The 22,969-nt window shown below is 26.6% G+C and overlaps 1 protein-coding gene across 5 annotated transcripts; it reads left to right on the forward strand.

The window, feature by feature from the left end:
- Positions 1-534: 534 nt before the first annotated feature.
- Npc1a (Niemann-Pick type C-1a) lies at positions 535-22,487 on the forward strand. Of its 5 annotated transcripts, none has more exons than XR_016139433.1 (20): positions 536-987; positions 4,341-4,692; positions 4,799-5,088; positions 6,063-6,255; positions 7,744-7,875; positions 9,457-9,576; positions 9,665-9,882; positions 10,044-10,345; positions 10,800-10,997; positions 11,060-11,261; positions 11,343-11,640; positions 11,742-11,869; positions 12,085-12,339; positions 12,410-12,573; positions 12,690-12,802; positions 12,889-13,475; positions 14,279-14,467; positions 14,767-14,854; positions 15,813-16,029; positions 19,031-19,172. XR_016139433.1 is itself a non-coding variant. In XM_089077727.1 (20 exons), exons 1-20 carry the CDS (start codon positions 844-846, stop codon positions 19,034-19,036), a joined length of 4,071 nt encoding a protein of 1,356 aa, XP_088933853.1. In that variant the 5' UTR covers positions 536-843; the 3' UTR covers positions 19,037-19,172. The 5 variants fall into 5 exon arrangements, 4 of the variants coding, with proteins under 4 accessions (XP_088933854.1, XP_088933853.1, XP_088933851.1 ...); XM_089077727.1 differs by having other exon boundaries at positions 15,813-15,904; XM_089077726.1 differs by having other exon boundaries at positions 538-987; positions 15,813-15,976; positions 19,031-19,171.
- The last annotated feature ends 482 nt before the right edge of the window (positions 22,488-22,969 follow it).

The raw sequence follows: 22,969 nt of genomic DNA on the forward strand, positions 1-22,969 counted from the left end.
CGAGGAGTTATTTTGAGCTCTAAAATATCCAAATTTATCTAAAAAAAAATAATTCATTTAACGTAAAAAATTGTTGTATGTGTTAACAAAATTAAAAAAAAAAACCTGGATACGCTCACGTGGAATATTAATTAAAATCTTACTGCAATATATTCAAAACTTCAGTTTTACAATTTCCTGCCTACACTTTCGTCATTATTTCTCGATCAAGTTTAATATTACCTTGTTATTGTGCTAAACCGGTCAGTCCTGTATTATAGCCGATGCAATTTGGCATTATGCCGAGAAGCTCGAGAAAACTCGTCACATGATCATTAATCAACATAAATTCTCGCAAGCGTCACTGCTTTTTTGCGTGGTGTTTGCGCAGTATTTAGTCTATCGCGAGAAGTATCAAGTCAAAGGCCTTATCCGTGTGCGCATCAGAAAAAAAATATACGTAAGTATGTCGTTGCTCGGCGTGATTTGTGATTCGAGTCGCGGCGGGTTAACGACGCTGGATTAACGATAGCCGAGCGCCACCAGGTGGCGTTCGCGGCGCGGCCACCGACTCACGGACTCATCCGGCCTCCGAGCATCGCGCGACGGTGACAGATCGGCGAATAGTGGTAGTCGATGACGGTAGCTCTGCTGGTGTGGTCGATCGTTTTGTCATTGTTTTCACGTTGCCGTTAAAGGGAGTTCCACGCGACGAGTCGTTGTCGAGGTGTTTCCGCGTGCGACGCGGCGATGATAATTTCGTGATACATCACGTACAAACAGCACAACCGACTCGAGGTGAAGTGTGTCGTGTCGGTGCAACACGGAAGGATCAATTTCGGCGGGCAGTGCGAACGCCACGCGATGCATAGGACTAGTTTAACAATCGCGGCCGCGACCACGGCCGCGACCGCTCGTCGGAGCCTGCCGGGCGCAGCCGTGACGCGTAGCGACGTCCTCTGGCCTTTACCCGTGCTGCTGTTGGCCTTGCTCAGCATCGCGAGTCCGGTGAGTGACGCATTTTGCCGAGCAACGACAATCGGGTTTATATGCGCCGTATCCTTTTTGCGACACTCATGTCGCACGCTCGCCGCGCGTGCGTCGTGTCAACCCTCATATTTTCTCTCTCTTTCTCCTTCGCTCTCTGCTTTCCTACGTGACGAAACGAACACACACATTCATAATGTACGCTATACATACACGGTTTACATACCTGCCTCTGTATACCGTCCACACCCCAGCGAAGATCGGCGGCGCTCACGCATTGTGTGACGTCATCTCGGCTGATCGCCGAGAAAGCCTGTGAGCTCTCTTTCCCATCTGAGGAATTCATGTAATTATGCCACCAGGTTGGGAGGAAACCAATGTCTTGAGTAACACGCTGGTTCATGTGGGTCGAGGCTAATGAGAAACATTTTTAACAGACTGATTCTGGAAAATCGATTCTAGAAAGTCGATTTTGTTTTCAATGTAGTCGCCAATGTTACGTTCTAAATTCCAATTCGACTTAACGACTTTGGCGACGGGTGAAAATATTCTAAAATATCTTGATTATATCGTAATCTCTTAATTTACGTCGTTTGTCCTTCGTCCTTTCTCAGAATCCCATGTATTTGTATTATTTATAACAAAAACGAAAGGAGATAATAGCATGATTCAATGCTAAATACTGGGTAATGATAATTGGCCTCTTATTGTAAGACAAAGAATGCATCTTACAACACACGTACAAAGCATCTCTACGTCATTCGATAACTATATTCTTGTTGATGCATTTTGTCTATATCTTCTTGTTTAGAAAATTAAATAATGATGTATTATATTTATATGGAAACACTGAAAATAAGGAGAAAGATAATCTTAGAAGGTGAAAGAACAGATATATTGAGTTTGTGTGAGATATATTGAATAGATATGCTGAATATTTGAATTAATGAAACTAATAGAATTTCACCAAAAATGCAAAAAAAAAGAAGAATAATAGATTAATTTTTCTGTTTTTTGTATATTTTAAATAAAACGAGAAAAGGAGAAAGAGCATTTTAATATTTTTCTAGTTTAAAAATTTTTCAATTTTAACAGCAGTCTTAACAATTTTTAAACTTTACAATCATTTTCTTCTATCTTTTTATTATAAATCAAAAATACAAATTTTAGACTTATTTGAAATTTCATATGTTAGAAAGATCTCGTGTCAATTCAAGATCTCATGCTAAATAACTTAACAGTTAATTCAAAAGCATCTTACTTACTCACCAATTAGCAGGACTTGAAAAAGTTTGAGTTTTTAAGATGTTTTTTCTCTTAAAAAAAGAAAAAAAATTGGAAAAATTGAAACTTTTTAAGACATTTGTTAAGATATTTGTTAAGATTTGCTTGATTAACAAGAATTTACATAATTTAATATATATATAATTTAATATATGTAAATATAATTAAATTACATTAATTAACAAGAATTTATATATATAATTTAATATATGTAAATTAATATAATTATATCATATAAATATATTGAATATATTACAAAAGCCTACAGAGATATCGCTTTGGTGTCAAGTTATTACTTTGATTTCTCAGCGTAGTTGTCTGCGCTCGTGTTGCGAAAGAGCGCTAACAAGTGCAACTGGAAACGGCGCTATTGTTAATGCCTTTATTATTAGTTAAATGAGATTTCTTTTCATAGCGCACTTTTTGAAATTTCGTTAATTTTTCATGTATAAACGGATGCATAAACGATGTATAGAACGCATAAAACCATAAAAATACGTACCGTTAAATGACATAATATAATGATAATATAATAATCATGTCCCTATATTCTATTCCTGATTGGATTAATTTTTTATGCATATATCAGCTGTAGAAGACAGACCATTTGATCACAAAAAACATGCAATTTAAATTGCAAATACAATTTTTTTTTTTTCAGTTATATAAACTCTCAAGTTATTGAGAAATACACGGATTGATAAGATTGTAAATTGTGTATTTTTTGTACGTTTCATCACGAATTATTTACAAAGACGATTAAAAACATGCGGATTCGTGCCGGGCATAATCCAAAGTATAACGCCCATTGCGTGACTTATGATTCCTTATAAAATGAATGACTCATGCGTGAAGCTGATACTGAACATTATTTTTCGTGTAATATGGACAAGTGTTTTTATCTTATACATTCGTACTATCTTCCGTTTCTCTTTTTTCATTATATTTTAAAGGAACTATCTATTGTGCAATATATTATACAAAATGATGAATAAGAAATAAAAGAGAATGAACGCATATGATATGTCACTTGAAACAATATGTAGCTCTTCAAATATAAAATAAAATTTCTTCATTTATCTATAACAATACTATATAACATAAATATTACAAATTTTCCCTGTGGAACTGAAATAATCAACTTTGTTCAGTTTTTTAATATATTCTCATCTTTCTAATCCAACACAATACAACACAGTAATACAACACAGAAAATTATATAAGTTTATCTCATTGAGATAAATGAACCTTTAACAAATATTTAAAGTGTAATAGTTAGTAAGTAAAATAGTTAAGAATTTCGGTTTCTATTTTTGAAAATGTAATAAATTTTATATAAATACATATTTACTTTTACAAATATATTTCTTGATATATTTCTTTGAGATCAAAACCATTTTTTAAATTTTCTCCTATTAATTAGTTTAAATTTTATTTATCGTGAATAACGAGTACTTGTGTAAAATATTACAATATTCTTATTTTTTAAAGTGACATTAAATTTTTTTCTTTATTTTAATGACATATCCTATTTATTAGAAAATTTATTAGAAAACACTATGTTATTTATACAAACTTGAAATTAATTTTGGAGATAAACAATAAAATTATCTAATCATATATATCATAGAATGTATATAAGAATATCTTTTGTCAAAATGAAATATTCATCTCTTTGTTGGAGTTCATTCAATATTGTGTTTTAAATTAGGCGAATTTAATCATTAATTCAGCTCATTGGCTCAAATAAATCTCATCACGCTTTAACACGCAGGTCATGAAGAACTCAATTAGGAAATGCCTTATGCAATACTCTATATATCTTTATATATAGAGTCTTGTGAATATAGTTATTGAAACTTGTTGATGAATGTTACTTGATATGACAAGTTTGATATTCATTATATATATAATACTGATATGATTATAAATATTAGATATATGTAAGAAAAAAATATCTTGATGTGTAATATGTTAAAGCTTAATATGTTAAAGCTTAATATGTTAAAGCTAATTTTATCACGCTCTTTTATTTTATATAAGAATAAATTATTTAATGAAAATTTGAATGTCTTCTTATTTATAAACAGGTTGTCGGTGAAAAAAATGGTCATTGTATATGGTACGGGAATTGTTACACGGATGCAGCCTTACACACAAAGTATTGTCCTTACGATGGGCCAGCAAAGCCGTTGGATTCTGACGGACAAAAATTATTGTTTAAGCTTTGTCCACATTTGTTGGTAGATGAAGGCAAAGGAATTAATACTTGCTGCGATACGAAGCAACTTCTTATATTAAATGAAAATATCAAACTTGCATCAAATTTTCTAAAAAGGTGTCCCAGTTGCTTAGATAATTTACAAAAGCATTTTTGTGATTTCACATGCGCTGTTAATCAGAACATATTTATCAACATTACGGAGAAACGCGAGATAAATGGTAATTATCATATTTTGTTTCACTATGTTTAATATATTTAAAGTCTAATATCTTATGATCATAATGTTTTTATATATAATTTTAATTAAATTGAATTTTCTTTTAGGTACAGAATATATTAATGCAATAGATCTATACATAACGAATAAATATCTTGAAGGAACATTTAATTCATGCAATAAAGTATCAGTGCCGAGTACAGGACAATTAGCATTGGATTTAATGTGCGGAGAGTGGGGAGCAAGTAGATGTACAGCTCTGAAATGGTTCCATTTTATGGGCGATGCAAATAATATTTATGTACCTTTCCAAATTACATATATAAATACTGATGAACCTGTCGGACCATTTGTGCCATTAGATCCTTTAATTACGCCATGTAGTAAGGCGTTAAACGTTAGTATAAAGAAGTATATATCATACTCTTTTAAATCTATTAGATCTATTAACAATATAAGATTTAAATGAGATAATAAGCAAAGTGCAATGCATTCACTTGCTATATATATATATACTTTTCTTTGCTTTTGAATACTAAATCATAGTAAATATCTTTTTCTTTAAATAAAATTCATACAAGTTTTGAGTTATTTTTTATTTAAGTTTTGAGTTAGTTTTTATTTTATATGCAAACAATGACAAAATTACAAAAGAGAATAGACAATTATTCAAGTATAAGAATAGTAAAAAATAAACATGTGAGTTATTGGCTTTTTTTGTTTTTTGAGATTAATATAAGTAATTATACACGTGCATTCATATTTTTTATCATTCTGCAATTTGATAATTAAAGTTGATGGTGAACAATAGATTCTTATTTGTATAATTTTTATTAGTTAAGATCAAATAGATATTTTTGTACAAATAAAATTAATATAATTTTATATATTATATGATTAAAAAACCTCGAGTATATCTATATTTAAGTATATAATTTTTCTATATTTTATAATACAAAAAATATTCCATATAATTTTAAAAAATTAAAAATTTCATTTTCGAATATATTTGAAGCTTTTGATATTAATATGATTTTTAAATTGGAAAACGATATATTATTTATTATATTATGTTTATATATATATTTTGTTTTTTTACATCTTATATAATTGACATTAAAACATAAAGTTATTTAATAGAAAAATTGTTAGAAAAATTATTTTAAATTATTTTTATATTCTGTACATTGTTATCTTTACATTTAAAAATGTTCTGTCATTCCAATTTTAACGGATCATTTTATATATTATCAAGTAAAACACTTCTAATTTATCTAGTTATAATTTTTTCTTTATAAAACATAAATGAAAACATAAACAAAACAGGATAATTAGAAAAACCAATTAAAAATGATTTAATTTAATTTATAGAAAAACATCCCAGCTTGCAGTTGTGTCGATTGTGAACAGAGTTGTCCAATACCACCACCGATGCCTCCATTACCAAAACCATTCTCAATATTTGGTTATGATGGTTATGAAGTTATAATGACAATTATATTTATATGCGGTTCCTGTCTTTTCCTTCTATTAATGATGTGTTTCAGCCATAGGAAACGTATAGGTAAGAAACTCAGTTTTGTATACATAGTATATTTTCTAAATATCACGTAATGGTCTATTTATTTTTACCATTTTTAATATGTCTATTACTTTTAAAAATAGAAGAAAATATCTAAAGATAAAATTGTTCAGTTTAATTTATGTTATATGGCTGGTTGGATACATTTATTGAAATCTTTTTTGTATTTCAAAATTAATAATGCTCTTTTATGTATTGTTTAATTTGTTTTTTTTTTATGCAGTAGTGCAGCCAACTTGACAAATTCAACAACTGATATGACTTAAATAAATGTGAAATTTCAAATATGATATCAATTTCAACATTTGATTTAGAGATAAAAAATATTTTATTGTTAGTTATTGGACAATATCTTATATTCAAAATTTTTATTAATTATAACTTATTCTTTTTAACTGATTAACATCTAATTCTTGGATATTTTATTCTATTTTTTTAAAATAACAAAGATATTTTAGATGATAAAAATAAATCATCCTGTAAATATATATAATTGTTGCTGAATTCTTTATTCTAATTGAAATTATGAAAATGGGAAATGCATTGTGTCTTTTTTTTAATTTTTAAAGCTATTTTTTTTTATTATATTTTGCATATAATTTATTTTTGATAATTTATTGAATTACATTAGTGACTAATTATAGTTAACTTTATAGTTATTATTATATTATTATTATTATTAATCATTTCTAAATACATATAAATAAATGGGAATAACAGAGATGAAATGATCAATTGAGTGTGTGATTAACTTGTTCTAATGATTCTTGGATATATTTTGTTTCTGTCTATTTATTTATTTATTTTTTTTGGATTATAATGAATTATTTTTTTGCGTTTATTTTGTTTTATTCAAAGTTTATTCAAAAAGCATTAATAATGCTTTGAAATATTAATCTTTTTATAAACATATTAACAAACAAACATTATTTTTGTGAGAAGTATTAAGAGAATTATAAGATGATAATAATAATACTTATAATACTTATACATACTACAGATATGATCATTATAAATTAATGTAAAAATAGCCATATTTTCACAAGTACACAAAGCTACTTTAAATCTGAGGATATTATATTACATATTAATTACATCAAACATTGCTTTGGAGAAAAACTTTTATTTTTATGACAAGTATTCTCTATTTTGACTTATGAAATATTTGCTGCATAATTTCTTGCATGATATTTTTTTCTTAGAAGTGTTAATGTTAACATGTTTAAGCTAATTTTAATTTCTTTGATCATTTCATGAACTAATGCATAATTTTATTTTATATCACATAAGTTCTAATAAGCATAAGTTACTAAATTTTCCATATTACATAACTTTCCGTGTATGGGGAATTTTTATCATTTGTTATATTAACTACTTGAAGCATATATGATTTATATATGATTTGATGAATATTCATCAAATGAAATGAGAGTACTATAAGTTGTGTATGGTGTGTGCGCATATATATAGTTGCACGAGGGGAAGAGGTAGGAAGGCAGGTGGGTAGACGGCTAGCTGCCGGATTACACCACCCAGGAGATGGTGCTCGTATTGCCCTCGCCGGTGACCAAGAAGACAGTCCTCTTCAATCTAAGCGTTCTAGTAGGTTTTTTCAATTCTAAAATTATCACCGATGTATTTGTATATAATTGTGATCGTTGCTGTTTTCTTGATATACTGTTGCTTCATATCGCTTTTTATATCTTTCGCTTTATTTTTAGTCCTTGCAGAATGTACTTGCCAAGATATTAGTTGCACATTATATAATCTTTCATCTATTTTTTTGATTATTTACACTTGAATTTGTCAAATATTCTATTTGCAATATTTAAAGCATATATAACTTATGTCTCTTTTGCAATGCAATATTATGTATTCATATTACGACAATTATATAATTGCACTAAAAATGCTTAAGAATGATGCTTCAATATAATTGCATTTTATATAATTAGCAAAAAATTTGTAAAAATTTATAAAAAAGCATAAGATTGATGAAATGTATTTTGATGATTTATTACGCTACATAATGATTTCCTTATAATTTGAATAAAACATAAATTTCTTCATTTTTATAAATACTATAAAATACTATAAAATATTTTCAAGTTTCTAAAAAAGAAAATTCTATATGAACAATACACATAATTAAAGAAAAATTTATGATTAATTTATAAATACATATAAATTATATTTTTTCCTGCTCACAAAAATTGTGTTATATAAGTATTTTGTATTGTTTGATTTTTAGATTATATATATATTAATAACGATAATAACGATATATCTTTTATAATATTTAACATTTTGCATGTTTGTTACACTATGTTATATGTATATGATAGCTTGCTTTATATAATTATAAGATAAATAAGATGTGTCATTTATAAACTTAATCCAAGGAGAATTCTCTACAATAACATTAGATAATTATTTAAAGAGAAAATAGTTAGTATAGAATAGTATAGAACGGAATCAAGTTTTATATCTAATATTTTGTATATGTATATATATTTTACATCTCTATAAGAATGTTTCAATAAAAGATATAAAATAATTATCAATAATAAAGATACTTTAAATATGTACTATTTATTATTTGTTTTGCTTTTTGCGAAATAAGTAAAGTAGAATCTAATGTTATTGAAGGAACTCTTTTTCTTTTATATATATATATATATATATATATATATATATTTAATTTTGTAGAAGTTATACAATCAAGTTATGTTATATTTTATATTAAGAATTATATCTTATAACTTGCTTTATTAATGCACTTCTAATTAATTAATAAGATTTATAATTTTAGTAACATAAAAAATATTGATCTCATATTTTTAAGCTAAGTTTAATTAAAGGATTATATTTACATAAACAACATTTTATCTTTTTCTAACATATAGCTAATATGGTAATATTATGTTAAATATAATTGTTATAATTATATTTAAGGCATTTTATTTTTTTATTATCTTATGATGATTATTTATTTATGTCTTTTGTAAAACTTTTGTTATATAAGAAATTAGTTACTTATAATTATTATATTATAGACGTTAGGATGTTAATAGTTAGGATGTTTACAGCACGAGTACTCAAGATATTTTAAACTGCATAATGGCGTTTAATCGGATATTCACAAATTGAAATTTGTTATTTTTAATGTAATTGCTTTTATAGGTGTTATATCCACTGATGAATTACCTACTGCATTTGATCAAGAACAATCCACTTTCATTGAGAAACTTGGAGCAGGTACTGACAAATTTTTGCAAGAATTTTTCTGCAAGTGGGGAACATGTAAGCAAAGCAGTTTATATTTTATGTAATTTATACAAAATTGGATTAGAATATTGCTTTGCTTACAACGACTAATATTCTTTTATAGTTTGCGCTTCTCGGCCTTGGTTGATACTTTTCCTTGGCTTCCTATTGATTGTGGGCTTAGGACATGGCATAAAGTACATGCAAGTTACTACAGATCCTGTTGAATTATGGGCATCTCCACATTCTCGATCGCGCGTTGAAAGAGAATATTTCGATAAACACTTTGAACCTTTTTATCGAAATGAACAAATTATTATCACCTCTATTGGTTTACCAAATGTATGTATTTATTAAAATATATTAGGCTTTGTTTTAAAATTATTTGTATAAAATTTTTATGCATAAATACTTTTGCATAAAATTATTTACATTTTTAAGATACATTCTTCAAACTAAGAAAAATATTAGTATAATAATTTTTGTCTTTTTTAATATTACAGATTGTACATAACACTTCTAATGGACCAATTGTATTTGGCCCTGTGTTTAACGAGACTTTTCTAAAAACAATTTTTGAATTACAAGAAGGAATTAAAAGTATAATTACTACTAATAATTATACGTTAGCAGATATATGTTTTGCTCCTTTAACTGGACCATTTACTGGTCCAACAACTGTTTCGCAATGCGTTATTCAAAGTATTTGGGGTTATTGGCAAGACAGTGTAGAAAAGTTTGAAGATTCAGAAGAAGAAGGAAATTATACAGTAAACTATTTGGATCATTTTAGAGTTTGTTCACAGTAAGTGGAAAAGATTCTACATAACATAATATTTATTTGTATTTATAGAATAATTAAGTTACAAGAATTATATAAAAAATACAATATAAATAATTAAATATAATTAATTAGCCATAGAATTAATTATAAGTCTAAACAAAAAAATGTAATTTTAGTACGAAACAAAAATTAAGACTAAGAGAGATACTGAAATTTGTCTAAAAAAATAAACTATATTTAACGATTAAATATTATAATGATAAAACTAGATAAATTTATTTTATATTAGAACAAAAGCACTATGATAAACTAAAAGTATACTTCTAAATTAATTAGTTGAAAAATATAACAATATAATTATTAAATTTGAAGTGTTTAAGAAATAAATGTTGTATGTTGTTAGATATGTTACATATCTAATATATATAATATTTTATTATTTTATATATATATATATTATTTTTTTCTTTTTTAGAAATGCTTATAATCCCGAATGTCTTGCTCTTTATGGTGGCCCTGTAGATCCAGCAATTGCAGTAGGTGGATTTTTGTCTCCGGGACAAGATCTTCATAATTCACCATATGAAAAAGCAACTGCTATAATTCTTACTATTCTTGTAAATAATTATCACAACAAGGCCAAGTTAATACCTGCTATGGAATGGGAAGAAAGGTAAATTAAACAATAAATATAATCAAATAAAATTACATCATTTATATATCATCTTATTTCAGCTTTATCAACTTTATGAAAAATTGGACAGCAACAAAAAAACCAGCGTTTATGGACGTAGCATTTACATCCGAGAGATCTATTGAGGATGAACTGAATCGTGAATCTCAATCGGATATTGTAACCATTTTGGTGTCATACATCATCATGTTTGGATATATCGCGGTATCTCTCGGTCAAATTAGATCCTGTGCTCGTCTTTTGGTGAGAATCCATGTTATCATACATTCTTACTTTATATTTTTTATCTTATTTAATAACTTTATAATTGAATTGCATTTTTAGAACGATTCTAAGATTACTCTTGGACTTGGAGGCGTACTTATAGTATTGGCATCGGTGATCTGTTCGGTCGGATTATTCGGTTTTATTGGTATACCAGCTACATTGATTATCATCGAAGTTATTCCATTCTTGGTACTGGCAGTCGGAGTAGATAATATTTTCATTCTCGTTCAAACTCATCAGAGAGAAGGAAGACGCCCGAATGAATCGATACCGGACCATATTGGTCGTACATTGGGCCAAGTTGGTCCCAGTATGTTACTCACAAGTGTATCGGAAAGCTGTTGCTTTTTCCTTGGTAAGTGTTAAAACATTAAATAACATATGTATATAAATTGAAAAAAAAAATAAAAATTTTGTGCAAATAAGTTGATGAATTAATATTTCTTTTATTTACAGGTGGTCTCTCTGATATGCCTGCTGTGAAAGCGTTTGCTCTCTATGCTGGAATGGCATTATTAGTAGATTTTATATTGCAGATTACATGTTTCGTTAGTCTCTTAGCGCTTGACACGATCCGACATGCAGTATGTTTAAGGAATTATTTATTTTGTTAAATTATTTTATTTATTAAAAGTTTATATAAATATATTTGTTTTAATTTATTTGAAATGTTAACAGAATTTTGTAGAAATGTAATTTTTTTCATTATTTTATTCTCTTTTTTGCTTATTTCTCTTTCATTATATTCATGATTATATTATAAATGTCTATATTGTATGAAACGTTTTTATAATTTCAGAATAACAGATTAGACGTATGTTGTTTTATTCGTTCCAAGCGTGATGATGGAGAAGAAGTAGTAGATGGAATATTATATAAAATTTTCAAAGTTGCATATGTCCCATTATTGCTCCAAAAATGGGTACGCGCGATTGTGATGATTGTGTTTTTCGGTTGGCTATGCAGTAGTATTGCTGTAATACCACACATCGAAATCGGCCTAGATCAAGAACTTTCTATGCCCGAAGATAGTTATGTGCTCAAATATTTCAAAGTATGTATCAATAGAACATAAATACAATTGAACTGAACACGAATCATAAAATAAAAATTTTATCTTTTAGTTCTTAAATAATTATCTATCTATCGGGCCACCAATGTATTTCGTTGTTAAAGATGGCCTAAATTATTCAGATACACAAGTACAAAACTTAGTGTGCGGTGGACAATATTGCAATAGCGATTCAGTATCGACGCAAATATTTACAGCATCTAAACAACCGAACAGGTATATCACAATACAGAAGAAAAAGTGTTACAAAAAAATCTGATTTAAAGTTTATTTATATTTAAATTTCACTAAAATATTTTATTATTCATTATTTTATATATTATTTTTTTTAGGACTTACATAGCTAAACCTGCTGCATCTTGGATGGATGATTATATCGATTGGTCAGGATTACCCGGTTGTTGCAAATATTTCTCTGCGAATAATTCGTTCTGCCCGCATACTGGTATCTAGTTTATTTATAAAATTAATACAGTTATATATATTATATCTTCCTATTTTAATTCAGTTTTATTTATTTTTGGATTGCAGGTCGCTCTTGTTCTGTCTGTAATATCACATTGAATAAATACAATAGACCGATACCCACCGACTTCGATAGATACGTATCATTCTTTTTACAAGATAATCCCGATGATACATGTGCTAAAGGAGGTCATGCGGCTTACGGACACGGTGTAAATTACGTTACTGATCCTAACACAGGAATGTCAACAGTCGGTGCTTCATATTTCATGGCTTATCATACGATTCTTAAGACTTCGGCCGATTATTATGAATCGATGAGAGCAGCCAGAGTAGTGGCGGCGAATATTACGAACATGATCAACTGTAACTTGAAAAAACTCAATGCAGAGAATACTAGTGTAGAAGTTTTTCCCTATAGTGTTTTCTACGTATTTTATGAGCAATATCTGACTATGTGGCCCGACACATTGCAAAGTATAGGAATCTCATTACTTGCTATATTTGTGGTTACCTTCTTATTAATGGGTTTGGACATCTTCTCATCACTCGTGGTTATAATCACCATCACAATGATCGTCGTCAATATCGGTGGCTTGATGTATTGGTGGCATATAACTTTGAACGCCGTATCTCTAGTAAATCTTGTTATGGTAAGTTAATTGTTATCAGAGAACATAAATTTCAATTTATATTAGATCTATCATTGTTAATATATCTGAACATTTTCCATAGCTGTATATTTTAAAATTTGAAAATTACGATAAAGTTTATGAATTAAATAACTAAATAATCATTATAAATTTGTTGATGATTTTCTTCTATATATACATATATATATATATATATATATATATATATATATATAATAAGTAGGATCCGGATGTTCGTGCGATTTCTCGTGCCATGCGCGGAGCACCGTTGCATGCGAGTAAGTTGAGTGTTCGCTAAAGTGAGATAGCAATATTACTCTTTATCTTTTTTTATATTTTTGGATACTATATTGTTTACTTTCAATATATATTTAATCTATGTTATATTTTAAGATTTAAAAAGTAATATGGTTTTAAAATATTTGTACTTCTAATAAAATTCAAACATATTGTTTTCTGTATTTTGTTTACGTTTAATAGACTGCGCACTAGCCGAAATCATTAATTCGGATTACGTCAAGTCGAGCGTCGGGTTTCTTTGAGAAATGTTACTATCTCACTTTAGCGAGCTCTCGACTCACTCATACGCAATGATGCTCCACTTGCGGCACGAGAAATCGCACGAACATCCGGTACCTAATAATAATTATTGTGTAATTATATTTTTATAATATTAATAAATTGAAAAAAGAACCAAAGAAAACATGAAAATGTAGGATATATAGCTTTAAAACATCTATCGATGTTATCGATATAAAATCAATAGTTAAAAATATATCATTTGAAATTAATTTCTGTTATAGGCTGTTGGTATAGCAGTCGAATTTTGTAGTCATCTAGTACATTCCTTCTCGGTATCAGTTCAAGCAACTAGGGTTGACAGAGTTGCAGATGCATTGACAAATATGGGAAGCTCCGTATTTAGCGGTATTACATTGACAAAGTTTGGCGGCATTATAGTATTAGGATTTGCAAAGAGCCAAATTTTCCAGGTTGATCTTCATTTTATTTTAACACTAAATAGAATGTCAATTGTTTAATAATCCATATTATTAATTGTTGCAACTGAAAAGTATGCTTGGTTCTTAGTTTCAGTAATTTAAAATATTAAAAAATGTACACATGCATATGCATACATGTATACACATATAATGGATATATATATATATATATATATATATATATGTGTGTGTATATCAATTGCGATTATATTTTAGATAATTGACATGCTATTTGTCTATATTTTAATTGTATAAAATTACGGAATTATTCAGTTAATGAATATTTGCAGGTATTTTACTTCAGGATGTATTTGGGTATTGTATTGTTCGGAGCAGCGCATGGTCTTATCTTCTTACCAGTATTACTAAGTTATATAGGTAAGGAACTGCTGTCATACAAACATAAATAATTATGACAGTTATCACACAATGTCATTTTTCATTGTTATTTATGCATGCCAAAAGTTTCTATTACACTTTTTAGTAACTCAATTTTTTTATTTTGCATCAATAGATATTGTTTTGTATTTATCTTAAAAAATGTTTAATTAATTGTTTGGTGAGGAAATATAGCTTTGAGAATGGATAAAATGAAATGTAAAAAAAATTTTGATGTTATAAATGTATTTAGTTATATAATCCTTATATTTGAAAAATTATTGGTAATAACTAAACTATCAATTTATTTTTATCTTTTATGTATAATATATGTTGTTGCAAATTTCTGCATTTTGGATGTAATGTAACTTCTAAAAACTTAATCTGAATTATTATTATTTTTTTTTACATATTGTTTCCTGGAGCTTAGTAAAGGTAGATTTTAATGTTTTATTTTAAAAAATATAACTTTAGAAAAAAGGATGATTTGTATGTATTTGTTTTCTAATTTTTAATTATTTAATATTAAAATTTATGTTACTCACTAAGTATAAATATACTATTAATGCTTTATTAATTGCATGAATTATTTTATTATAAACTTATTGCTGGATACACTTGATTAGCACTGCAGCTTTAAAAATGATCAGAAGTAGTGCATGAAAGAAGCAAATTTCTAAATCTTCTATTTGAACACACCAGTGTTATATTAATTAAGATATATTAATTAAGATTTTATTTTCATATCCCTATGCGTACTGCGAACGGAATCTTTCGAGTTTTTCTTATGTTCGGCAGCTTTCACAAATTCGACAGAGATTAAATAGCAAAGTGAATTGAAATACTTTTTTGTCAAATCTCTTCACTACCGCCTGTACTTAATCTTCTTCACTGAGAGTTCTTTAAATGTACATTTCTGAATAATATGGACTGGTGTCATGGCCCCTGGTGGTTCTAGGCTCACCCATGAACAGAGAGAAATTGGCCAATCACAAGAGAGCATTGCGTGGAAATCTGGACAGCGTGCAAGAGACGTCTTTGAATCATCGTGTAAGCAAACACAATTCTCCCACATCCACTACAACCACACCTACGTTCAAAGTGCTTGAATGTGAGAGATAGGTATGCAGAGCATCTGAAAATAAAAAAAAGGAATGCCCGCGTTTTGACACGTGGTAAAATTTCTTTGTATTTTTTTCTTCTATGTCCAAAAAATCTGTCATCATACTTTCTATGTTGTTTATTCTGCACAGATAGTCTAAGTGAGTTTATAAGTGAAATGTTATTTGATATGTTTATTTAATGTTGTTATCATTATTTCTAACACGTGTGAATAAGCGACTAGGAAGTGCAATTTATTCTAATATTACAAATTTTTTCGATACTTTATTTTCTACTTAATACAGTAAATTGGAAGACAAATATAATATTATATTCTTTCCCCCGTTTATAATTTAAATTTGCAGAACTACAACTATATTCTGTATATCTATTTTATAAAACTGGAAAAACCTCAGAAGTACAATATTTTAATCTTCTACATATATATTATTAAAGCTTTAGAAATTCAAAATGTGTATTATTAGTTTAACAAATATATGTAAATATATAATTTTTAATTTATTAATTCATTATGTATTTGTGTATTATATTATATAATTTTTACTTTAACATATTTATGTATTACATATTGAAAGTTTGATAAAGATGAATAGATATAAAAAGTATATAATTGCACTTTTTGCATGCATTAATGTAATGTTTTAAATAGTGTTTTTAAGAATCTTTTCTTTTACAAAATTTTAGTTTTGAATGAAACAATTTTATATGTATTCTTTTTTTTCTATTATCTTCGATTTAGATTTCACATTTTTTATAAAAGAATATAATTTTTTTTTAAATAAAATTTTAAAGATAAAATTTTCTTGATAAAATTTTATAAGAAAATGCTGTTTAAATTAACACATGTATAATAAGAAAGTAATGTTGATAATGTTTGAGATAGTGAATAATGTGTATATCTTGTTTAAATTGTTAGAAAGCACATTTACACACATTTGATTAACCAGTTACATTATATTAGATTGCTTAATAACTTTTATTTTTATTATTAAACTTTTAACTTTTAATCTATATATAACAAAATTAATCTATAGAAAAAAAATAAATAAATGAATTGATTTCAATTTTACATATATTGTTCTTAGGATTGTTATCTTTGAATATGTTTATGTTATTATGAATACAATTAAGATTTAATTGTAAAATTTTATAAGTATATTTTGCAGTTAACTGCGAGTAATATTTTAAATATTATATATAGTTATATTATTCTCTTATATTATTATATTACTTTACAGATTAAAGAGAGAAGAGTTTTGTTAAATAAACAATTTTAACATATTTTAACTATAGAAATCTGATGAATATAATTGCTCTTTTTAATTCATTTATCAGGAAAATTTTTATAGATCACTTTTATAATATGTATCAATCTTAATTAAATTACAATTTCGCTATTGTTTAATTTTCTATAGATTAATTTTCTTTTATGGAAGAAAAGTTATAAAAGTTTAAAGCGATACAGAAATTATAAATTCTATATATTTGTATATTAATTGAGACATTTATTAATAATGGTCAATAAGATTTTTTTAATGTTATCATGCATTTAAAGTTTGTATTTAAAATTTTTTTGATCATTTTAATAAATGTATTCATTTCAAAAGTGATCATAACTTATATCTCATTTCTATAATTGTTAGTGCTTTATGTGTTTTTATGCGCATCTGTCATTATTTGATCAAAGTATGTTATGTAATATGTTTTCTATAATATAATTATAAATGTTATATAGCATGTAACTATATCACAATATTGAAACATACATTTAAAACTACATATTAATAATAGAATAGTTCTTTGTCGAATTTTATAATCAAATTCCTAAAAAAATATATTTTTTATGCTGCTATAAAATTATTAATTGTAACAGGGATATGGAAACGCAAAAATATCACTGGTGAAAGAAATGTATAAGATCACTTTATATATGGTATTCACATTGCAATTTTATTTGTTCTTATACAGTTTAATTTAAACTACACATTTTAATACCTTTATTTTGATTATCTTTATCTAAATGTCTTTTATTGCTTAATTTATTATTTGATTATTATATAATTATTATATATAGTTACATATATTATATATAATTACATAATATGATTACTATATTTTTTTATAAAAGTTTATAAAAGTTTTAAAAAATGGATAAATATGAAGATTTGTATTTAATACATTATATTGTGTTTAGTAATACATTGCTATTTTTTTTATTAGAAAATTATTTAATATTATTTACATTATATATTATTTAATATTACTTAATATATTACCTATATCTCTCTACAAACATGTAATATAGATAAATAATTAAAATGTTTACACAAATTTATATAATATAGAATTTATTGTTCTTTAAATGTATTGCTTCTCGCAATTTTAAATTAAATAGATCTAAATTTTTTTGCGTATTTTATGCGAACTAGTATTTTACTAATATTTTACTTTTATTGCTTATTACTACTTATTGCTACTTATTGCTACTTACTTTTGTCAAAATAATAATTAACGGCAATGTATGGAAAACTTTTTATAATTAAAATCTTAAAAGATTGTAGTAAATCTATATTTTTTTAGCATAAATATATTGACAAATATATAATGTTTTTTTAATTTATAGATTATAGATTATAATTTATAGATTATGATTTGTGTTAATGTTTAAAAAAAAGTAAAAATGGTTTTTTTTTTCAAGATTTCTCGACATTTTAGAATATTATACATGCTATATTTTGTAGTGCGTGTCATGTCTTGATTAACTTGAACAAATATTTGAAGATATTTTTTACATGAATGCAAGCATGCTCATTGCATGAAATATTATGCTTATTGACTTGTGTTATATTTAAATTGGTTCTTGTATCTATATGTTTATTTTGCATATATAGAAATGTAAATGTATATAGAAAATTACACATACACAAAAAGAGATAATTTGTATTGATCGTTGTAATTACGTTGCAATACGATTTTCAGTGTACGATGAGAGACTATATTAGGTGAATTGGAAATTTCAAGCCCCATTATGTTTAAACTATTTTATGCTTTCAGGCGTGATGTCGCGCCGAGGGCGTAGAAGAGCCCGCGAACTCGCGAGCAGAAGTGAAATTAGGCGTCACAAATGTGACGAGCCGGATTCTCCTCTACTCCAAAACGACAACTATCAACGCACGACCACTTCCTACGCCAGTGTGAACTCCAGCGATGTGACTGATCACCATGTAATATTCTAACAAAGAATCAATCGTTATCGACTTAAACGGATACAATTTTTGTACTTAGAAAGGACTGAAATGGATTTAATTAAGTGTCAATAGTGATTTTTTATCTCGAACCATTGTGAGTAGAAAGAGCTGCGTGTTCTTCTCTCCTTCGAAATATAGGAAGTTTAATACGAATTATTTTTGTTAAAATCTTCCAGACTGGTGAACATGTCCATCTACGTTCATATCTGGCATATATTATATTTTAGCGACAAATAAATTTGTATAATCTTAGGTCTTTTTCATTTTTAGCATATTTATTTCGGGCAAGGCTTTCTTTTTTTAGTTTGATATTATTAGATAGTCACAGAGATTGTATTCAAAATTAAAATTTCGTAATTGTGAACGCTTGATCGTATGCGTGATCGATTTTAGGTAGAATAATTTATCTAGAACAGAGGATTTTTGTTTTCATACAATTTATTAGGTAAATTTATAAATAATGTAACAGATATGATGAATATAAAATGCATTTTCCTTTTTTAATGCATTTTTTAATCGCAACGTGAATCTTTTGTTCTGATATCGATATCCAATTATTACTTATATAAATTATTACTTATATAGTATCGAAATACCGAGATTTATGAAAGAAATGTCAAGACTATACTGATATGTGAATTATCTAAGAAATTAATATTGTTGATCTATTAAATAACTTACAACAATTTATTTCAGCAATAATATCAAAAATAATATTGCATTTATGTTTAAAAAATTTTTTTATATATTTGGAATTATAATTAAATCTATGATAAACTAAATATTTATAATTAATTATAATTAATTATAAATTGTTCTTATGCCGTCCATAACTGAAATGCAATGTAAAAGTTGCATGGAACGCGTAGAATCACAATTAATATTTAAAAGTAAAAATGATATCTATATCAGGATTCAAGTTTTCAAGTCTTATAATTAGTTCCATGGTGATGTTATATCTATTCAAAATCCAATTATGTGAGTCTTGTGTTGAGTCTTGTGAGATTATGTGATTGTTTCATCAATATATCTGAATTAATTTTTTACATCATATAACTATATAACACTAGTTATATCAAATGATGTAAGAATTTCGTCAATAAATAATCGTTAATAAGTAGTTATTACAAAATTTTTTATAAATTAATTGATTTATTGATATAATTAATATGTGTGTGTAAGTTCTGTAATGTATATCTTTGTTATGATAATGTTATATATCTTCACCATGGTAACTTATGAGTTAAATTTCCGTCGCGTAAAACGCATGATTATCAGTATTGTCGATTAAACGTATTGTTTGCATTTTGTCTATTCCTTGAATAAATATCGGCTTACTTTGCCAAGTTTCGAATTTACGATGTTAAAATATGAAATCAAGGCCAGGCAAAGTAACAGTTTATTCCCTTGTCGCTAGCTTACTATGGATCAATAAACATTTCAGATTCAAATCTTTTACATTATTTTTTTTTTATTAAGTACACTACTTTTGAGATCACTTTTTAAAAACTATATAAACAATTCGAGTGTCTATTTTTTTCTTCCAGTTAATTATTAAATATTTAGACAATACAAATATTAGAAAGGAGAACATATAAGAGCTTTAACTCTATTTAAATTTTTGAATCATTCTTTTAAATACCGTTTTATGTTTTATTTGATCGGCTAAAATTTTTTTTTTTAGCTTCTCTCTTGTTTATTAAGACACTTATAATAGTATAATGCAAAAGTAATGTATAGATACGTAAATTTTTAATTGACTGGAAATAAAAGGAAACAAGATTATTATGAAAATAAATTACAAGATAATAAATTATTTTAGCAAAAATACCATTACCTCAAATCAAGCATGAAACTAATCATTGATGGAAATAAGACATTATTATAATTAAGAGATAATTGTTTCTAATTGTTTCTCATATATGCGAACAAATTAGATAAGTTCTCTCTCAACACATTTAATATAAATATAAATCACGTAGATGATTCATATATTATCATTATTTCTAAAATGCCTTTTTGTACACAATAAGAGATTAAAAGTATTAGGAAATACAAAAGACTCGCTTTATTTTTCATAACTGAGTTATTTGTATAATAGTTATACATGCAAGTTACATATATATATTATGTAAAAATTTAATTTTGTGATCCTTAGTAAGCAAAAAAGGAACTTAAAGGAACAAAATATGAATCTTTTAATTAATCCGAACAATCGACTGGTTGAAAATATCTTCGTTATGAAATGAAATTTGAAGTTAAAATCATTAAGAATCGCAAAATATTCAATCAAATATTTTTTTCTTTAATAAGTTTTTCAATTTTACATTAGACCGAAATAAATGCGTTCTGTTTTCAACGAAAAATTCAATTACTAGTTGATTATTCGGACATAAATTTATTATGATCTAGCCAAATATTTAGCGTTATGTAAGATTTTCCTCGAATGAAAGAGAATGAGATAGTTTATATTAATCTCTAGGTTTCCAATGTAATAGATTTGCCAACTTTATTTACTAGTGCGCTTTATCGGTGTAAGTTCTCTATGATGTGCGTCACTTTTGCTCGATATTTGTGACAGGTTTGCTTGATTTGTAGCAATGTTTTTTTGTATATGTGATACAAATTGTAAATGAAATAATCACTAACATCAATATGTTTTAACTTGCTTGATACTTATTTCCCAATCGATAAAACTTCTCATCACGGTCTTATAAACACAAACGTTTTATACAAGGTATAATTTTTATACTAATTATCGAGCGATACAATTAAAAGAGAAAAGAACTTGCTAGATACGACATTGTTAATGTTTCTCAAATTGTTATTGCAATGTATTCTATATACTTGCAGATAAATGTGTAAGACATGAAAAAGAAGACATGGCTGCGTTAAATATTATAAATCGTATACATAAAAATATGTCGTAAATGTACAAGTTTACGGATATATGTGTGTTCGATATATGTATGAGGCGATATTTTTTGTTAAATTTAATATACTACATGATCCGTTTCAAAAATATTTATCATAAATGATCTTTGATTTATACTGCACCATGTATATGACAAAATGCATATCAATAGAAGCTTCGGTATAAATATGAAGCATCGTGAAGATACGAAGAAGTATAAGCATCAAGTTAAATTAATATAATGACAGATAAAGAAATAAAAGAGAAGTACTGAGAAACATTTGAAATAAAGCATATAAAGCGTACTGTCACATAAATATAAATAAATTCTCCTGTTTGTACCATATAATTTGCCTATATATTATTTCATTTAATTACATTTCAAAGTTTGTGGTGTTTCCGTAATTTATATTTTTCTCTATTATATATATATATATAATGCATTGATATATTGTGCGCACGCATACGCGCGCACATACAGAGATTACACACAGAGATTACATATGTAAATTATTTTTTTTTAATCTGGTTAATTATTGAATAATTGAAGAAGTATGTCAACTATCACATTTTTTTAAAAAAAAAAGAATAACTTTTAAAAGAAATTAACATATTATGCATTTTTTATGATCTTTCTGAATTATCATTACGTATTGTTTTATAGATAGTGGAAGATTTAGTAATAGAAAAGTAATAATTTAATTATGCGATATTATAAAAAAGAGAATTGTTGCAACATTTTTTGCTTTGCATTAAATGCATAATATGTATATTGAAATCTATATATTTAATAAGCACCTAAAAACGATATTGATTCTTAAAATCTTTTCT

Source organism: Pogonomyrmex barbatus, unplaced genomic scaffold (genome assembly GCF_055798465.1).
Source record: "Pogonomyrmex barbatus isolate J1 unplaced genomic scaffold, ASM5579846v1 scaffold20, whole genome shotgun sequence".
Taxonomy (NCBI): Eukaryota; Metazoa; Arthropoda; class Insecta; order Hymenoptera; family Formicidae; genus Pogonomyrmex; species Pogonomyrmex barbatus.

What these genes read in the sequence shown, in the direction of transcription:
- Npc1a (XM_089077725.1), top strand. Translation starts at nt 844, where the DNA reads ATGCATAGGACTAGTTTAACAATCGCGGCCGCGACCACGGCCGCGACC. An exon ending in TTGACACGATCCGACATGCA is followed by an intron (nt 11,870 to 12,084) that starts GTATGTTTAAGG and finishes TTATAATTTCAG; the next exon opens with AATAACAGATTAGACGTATG. An exon ending in GCATCTAAACAACCGAACAG is followed by an intron (nt 12,574 to 12,689) that starts GTATATCACAAT and finishes TATTTTTTTTAG; the next exon opens with GACTTACATAGCTAAACCTG.